Below are 6,331 nucleotides of genomic sequence, written 5' to 3' on the forward strand. Positions count from 1 at the left end.
CCTCTAGCTGTTTAATATCAAATCCCTTCCCCATTCAGGGAAAAAAAAAAACATTTAACATGGCTAATGCAACTGAAATGCTTGCAGAAAATCCTCCTGGTTATTGCCAGCTCAAAAAGAGAAAGAGTTAAATTTGGAAGGATGTGTACCATAATTCTTCATTTCCTGGTTTTCATAGGTGTGAGAAACCTTAATTCTATGCTAATAAAGTTTCTATCCATTGAATTTTGCTTCTTTCTTACATTATTTCTGCTGCAGAACTTAAAGCCAACACAGCTAACTCTGATTTTTCTTTGTATCAATATTATAAATTCTACCTTTGGGGAGCTTATCTCCCCTGAAACACAATGGCTAAGAGAAAAGAGTGAAAAGAAAAGTTTATATAAAGCTCAATCTCATTAACTTGTGATGTTTATCTTTCCATATAAATAAAACAAAACATTAAATATGCTCTGAAGCATGTGGGGGCCAGGAGGGAACAGAGGGATTTAGACAAAATGTTTAGACACTGCTACTGTTTCAACCAGAAAAAGTGTTTGGACATAAGATAAAACAGTTTCTTCTGAGGCTGTGATTGCTAAATAACAAGCTGAGTTGTACCAGATGAGATTCTTTGGCTCTGTTCGATAAAAGATAGGAAATCTCTAACAAAGTGGAAAGTTAAAATCTAGGCAGGCATAGTCTGACAACCTTTCTGCAGGAAGGAGAAAAACAACAATACAATCATTTTTCAGTTTCCCCTTATTTCACAGGAGAAAAAAAAATTCCTTCAAATTTTGTCTCTTCCTGAAGACATTCACCATGACAAGAAACACAAATGGAAGTCCAAAGGGGGCTGTATGCATGCCATGAAAATACTGACAAATTCTGTAAAATGCTGGCAAATTCAAAGTTAGGGCAGTATTTCATTAGAGCTGTCAAGTTTCATTTTTGCTTCCTGCTGTGACCTTCCCACAGGAACTGATATGATCAACTAATGGGAGAATGCGAACAAAAAAAGAACAAATGTTCAGATCAGGAAACCTGTGATTAAAACAATTATGAACCAGATATAGAATGTACTTAAACTGAAATGAATTAGACTGAAATGAATCCCCTACAACAAAGATTAAATTAAGATTAAACTCCATTCCATGTCAGTGGAAGACACTATGGCAACAGCCATACCGTGGGACTCAAAGACAACAGTCAAAATTGACAGTACCGAATCTCTAGAAGGCATGGAATATTTGCACACACAGTTCTATATAAATATACATATATAGAACAATGAAAATACGGAGTGTTTAGTTTAGACTTATTTGTCAGATGGCATGATGGAGATATGTAATATTAACATACGATACAGAGAAAGTAAGTTAGGCTTTTCTATTTACGTTCTGTCATAAGATGAGATGATATTTAATTAAACCAAAAGCAACTGGTTTAGAACTGAAACAAAATCTTCTTTTAATATTAAATGCAGTTAACCTATATGTCTCACTTGTTAACACACAGTCACAGATAATACTCTATACGAAATATAAATCACATGATAGATTCTAGAAAGAGAACAAAATTTTCAAAATTAAGCTACTTACAATTAGACTTAGGATCTCAAGTTTCTTAGTTATTTAAATTGGACCAGTTTCTCTTCTAACAGTGTCCCCCATTATAAGTACAAAGTTTTTCTCTGAAGTCTTTATTGTTTTTGAAACAAGAGCTTTTCAAGTGTGCTCATTATAAACATAGCACAGCATGGTATTAAGTCTCTCTTTGCACTCAGTTTAGACAGTCTGCCCAGACATTTGAGTAGCAGCTCACCCTATCTATGCAAAGGAAAACCATTAAATTGTACTTGGGTGCATTCCATTTGTATTTATTCATATAAACACACACATACACACACACATAGGTTTAGATTATTTAAATTAATGCACATACCAAGCGTATACCAAGGTCCAAGTCCCAAATATGAAAGGAAAGCTTTATATTTATCTGACTCTTTAATAAGGAAGAAATTAGAACAGCAAAGACATCACAGACTGACAAGTAACAGAAATACACCTACCTTTTAAGTTTCATATAGTTTTCACTGGCTGCAGGTCTGCATTCAGCACGCTGTACCACTATTCCTTCCAATGAGAGTTTGTCTTAAATAGAAAGAAACAAACAATAAGGAAACAACGCATAAGATGCATAACTTCTTATTAAAGCCAGTGGTCCTCAACTTTTTAGACTTAGGCACCCCTCATTAAACTCAAGGCATCCCACAGAAAAGCTAACTCTTAGCTTTCATTTGTTTTCTGACTATAGAAAAATAACAAAGCAAACAACTGAGGAAAGCCACAACTAGTGAGAATACTTTTGATACTATGGATTCTAGTTTGGATTTCCTACTATTATGCCTGGGTTTACCTTGTGAATTATGTGCAAGTGTATGCACGCCTAACAGTGCACAGTTACGCAACAGCCTTGAAAAGATCTTACAGCACACCTTGGTTGAAAATCATGATTTAGGCAGATAATTTAGTAAACATATGCAAGTTCATATATCTGTATTTTAAAAAAATATTTAGTGAGATAAAGGGCAACACACTTGATGTTCACATCTTCTTCGCATACCCTGTGGTCTATGGATACCCTATATGTTGTTGAGAAAGTCAGTGAAACCAATGTTTTCACATTGAATTATCTATAGCCAACTTTCGTGGTCTTCATTTTCCATGTGCTACATTTCAGATACTTAAGACTTAATTTTCAGATGTAATAGACATTCAGTTTGATTCAATGGCTGCTATAGGTATTCTGCACCTCTGAAAAATGAATCCACAATGAGAAGTGAACTCTATCCAAAATTAATGGGCACTTCTTGCAAACATTCCCCTTACTCTGCTCAACTTCCCCACCGCCCTAACGGGTATAACATCTCTAACCCACAAGGGTACTGAGAAGACACTCGTGACTGAGGCGGTACGATACTTATTGTGATGAGTGTCACAGAATGACCCAAAACAATTCTAGAAATTCTATATTCTGTGAAGCTTTTGAAATCTGTATAGCAAAGAAAGGACAAGGCTGAAAGCAGAGGTGAGGGTAAAAACATGGTAGCTAAACGTTTTATTTCCTGAGCATCAATGTATGAAGATGACAGGCATCGATGGCAGAACAAAGAAGGTTGGAGACATGGCAGGACAACCTCAACTTATCTAATCTTTCATTTTCCCCTTTAAATCTCATTTTGATATGAAAACAAGAAAACATACTGGCTAAGTACAGACAGTCACAAAGCCCAAGACTGAATCAATTCAATCTTCACAGGTTAGCTTAGGCTGCGTAGACTGAATGGATAAGCAAGTGAATAGACATTAACTTTTGATTCTGGACATAAAACCACATGCCTGCAGTGGCTGAGACCAGAAGCTAAGGTGCATTAGAGCACACCTTCCTTTTTTGGCTGGAGCAGACAGTTGGGGCCAAGGCTAGCCCACCCACCCTGCGAGGGGGAGCTTGCGGGGGAGGTGCAAAGCATTCTGGGCTACCCAGGGACTGCAAGTGAACTTGAATCTGGAGTGGGTCTGGGAAAGAAGTTATATAAACTGATTTAACCCAAACCAGTTAAGTCTTGTACTACATTGCTCTAAGTTTATCTTAAACCGGATTCAGGCATTTTGAAAACAGTTTATGTGCACTGAACTTCTATTCCCTTGCAAATTTGAACTGTTTTCTGATAACTTAAACCGGTTTAATGTTTAATTTCTGTCTCCAACCATTAAGAAATAAGGAATTTCAGGGAATTTCCTGAGTAACATCCTGTCATTGGGAAAGGCTTGAGAACCTCCAAATATCACAACCTGGGCAACTGCTGTCTCAGGGAAGCTGTTCTGCATGGGTTTCCACAGCAGTGATTCTCAGCCTTTTCAGAGTTACAGCATTCCTCTACCACATTTTGAATTTGTTGCCACCCCCTGATTGAGAGCTACCATTGATGCTGCCTCAACTTACCTCAGTGATAGGGGTGCACCAATAGATATTTTTGGGGCCAATACGTATAGCCAATTTTTAAGGAGGCATATCAGCCAATTCTGATCCAATTTTACATACGCAGCCCGGTATCTTGAAGAGCAGCGTCTGGTTGGTAAGTCTGTTGTAGTGGAAGGGGCAGGGGAAGGGGAAGGGAAGAGGCGTGGCACGGGGAGCAGATCGAGGCCCTGTGGTGAGGGAGGGAGTGGGGCTGGGGCAGAAGCTGGGGCAGACACTGCCCAGCCAGGACGGGGTGCAGGAAGGAGCTGTGGCTAGTCCAGGGGGTGCAGGGACAGAGGGCAGCTCCCACTACTGCATGCACCCCAGGAGGGAATGTGAGGCATGTGCCCCCCGGATCTGCATGGGGCAAGACCGAGCTGCTACTGTGGGCTGGGCTGGGCTGGGCTATGCTCGGCGTGGGTGGTGGCAGCACTGGGAGGGAAGCTACGAGGGGATGGGGGGCCTGCAGCCACCCCAAAATTCACTGTAGTTCCTCCAAGCCCCCCTCCCAGCACCGCTGCTGCCCACTCCAAGCCCAGCCCAGCCCAGCCCAGCCCAGTCCCCACCAGGAAGAGCCCAGAGCAGCTCTGGCCCCAGCCCACAGCAGCAGCCAGCCCTCACCCCACATGCAGATCTAAGGGGCATATCCCCCCCCCCCCATGTCCTCCCAGGGTGCACACAGTGGAGGAAGTCACCCGGTCGAGCTGCAGCTCCATCCCACACCCTGCCCCACCCTGGCTGGGCAGCGCCTACGCCAGGCCCTTGCCCTATTCACACTCCCTCCCTCACTGTGGGGGCCTCAATATGCACCCTCCCATGCTCCTTCCCTTTCCCTTCCTCTTCCACCACAACAGACTTATCAGCGAGATGCAACTCACCAAGTTCCCGGGCTGTGTTCCTTGCCGCCTACGTGCTGCGGCTACACACATGCATGGGGCATTTATCAGCCACACCAAGCAAAAAAAGCCAATTTCCAATACAGTCAATTTTCTTTATATTGGTGCTGATCCGATATCGGACCGATGTATCAATGCACCTTTACTCAGTGGTTCTCAACCAGTTGATGCTGCCTCTACATAAAACTGCCCCACAATCCTGCTGCACAGCCAGCTCAGGAAGGGTTATGGCATGTAAACACACACCTGCAGCATTAGGACTCTCATCTGCATAAAGCAGGCAGAAGCCGCCTCATGCTATAGCCCTTCCCAGTCTGTACTCCCCTCCCTGCCAAAGCTCCTCTTGGAAACAGAGGGACATAGGTGGAACTGTCCCATGTACCTGTTTCCAGAAGGATCAGGCCAAGAAGGGCTACAGCACGAGGCAGCTCTTTCTGATCTAGGCAGATCAAAACGCCCTAAGGCAGCAGAATTGGGCCTGGGGAAGTTTTACCTGGCTGCCACCACTGCTGCAGCACCTTGCATGGTGGCACCCCTGAAGGGGTTTTGTAGCACCGCTGGTGAGAATTGTTGTTTTATACCATCCCATCATTCCACTGACCTACCTTCTGCAAACATGCATGAAAACTGCCGCTCAGTATCAAACAAGGAATAAGCTGTGAACCAGAAGAGTTGATCTTTCTCTCACTCCCTTCCCATCACCTGGCTGAAGCCATTTCATACTCTTGCACGGTAATTCAAACATTCAGGAGAATCCCACTGTTGTATTTCCTAAATAATAAAACCATCTGCTTCCCAACAGAAATGGAATAGAATAATAGTAGGTGCAATCAATACTCTTCCCTTTAAATCTGAAAAAGGTGCAGTTAAATTTTGACAGTCAGTGTACTAGTTCACCTAATCAAATGGTAAATTTTAATTAATCTTGTGTTCTGTACTCTGCTTTCTGCAACATACAGTCAGTTTGTGATTTGATGTCACGAAGCTATTACCTGAAGCAGGGGTTTTCAACCTTTTCTAACAAATGTACCCTTTCTCTCTCAAAGTTTCAGCTCATGCACCCCTTTATATTTTTTTCTTGTTTTTAAGGTGGGGGGGCGGTGAGGGAGGGAGTGGAGCTGGGGCAGGACCTGTACAGCTGAGGCACAGCACAGGACAGAGCTGCAAGAGGCTCACCCGGGGGAGTGCGGGGAGGGAGGGCTCCCGCCGCTATGTGCACCTCAGGAGGGCATGGGAGGGCACCCTAGATCTGCATGCAAGGTAGGGTGGGGCAGGCTAGCCCAGCGGTGGGAGAGGGAGTGGGGCTGTGGCAGGGTGCGGGACTAGGCTGCGTGTGGGGGAGGTTCCTGCTGTTACATGCACTCTTGGGAAGGCATGGGGGGGCACATGCCCCCAGATCTGTGCATGGGTCAAGGGGAGGCTGCCACTGTGAG

General features: G+C 43.5%; 1 protein-coding gene across 1 annotated transcript in view; it reads right to left on the minus strand.

The window, feature by feature from the left end:
* GTF2F2 (general transcription factor IIF subunit 2) overlaps window positions 1-6,331 on the minus strand; it is a 192,290-nt gene that overhangs the window by 101,452 nt on the left and 84,507 nt on the right. The window contains exon 6 of the mRNA XM_019524703.1: window positions 2,051-2,132. Within this exon, the coding sequence (XP_019380248.1) occupies window positions 2,051-2,132 (82 nt within the window). The remainder of the gene's footprint in view (window positions 1-2,050; window positions 2,133-6,331) is intronic.

This window comes from Gavialis gangeticus, unplaced genomic scaffold (assembly GCF_001723915.1).
Source record: "Gavialis gangeticus isolate Ggan-Ray unplaced genomic scaffold, GavGan_comp1, whole genome shotgun sequence".
Classification (NCBI taxonomy): Eukaryota; Metazoa; Chordata; order Crocodylia; family Gavialidae; genus Gavialis; species Gavialis gangeticus.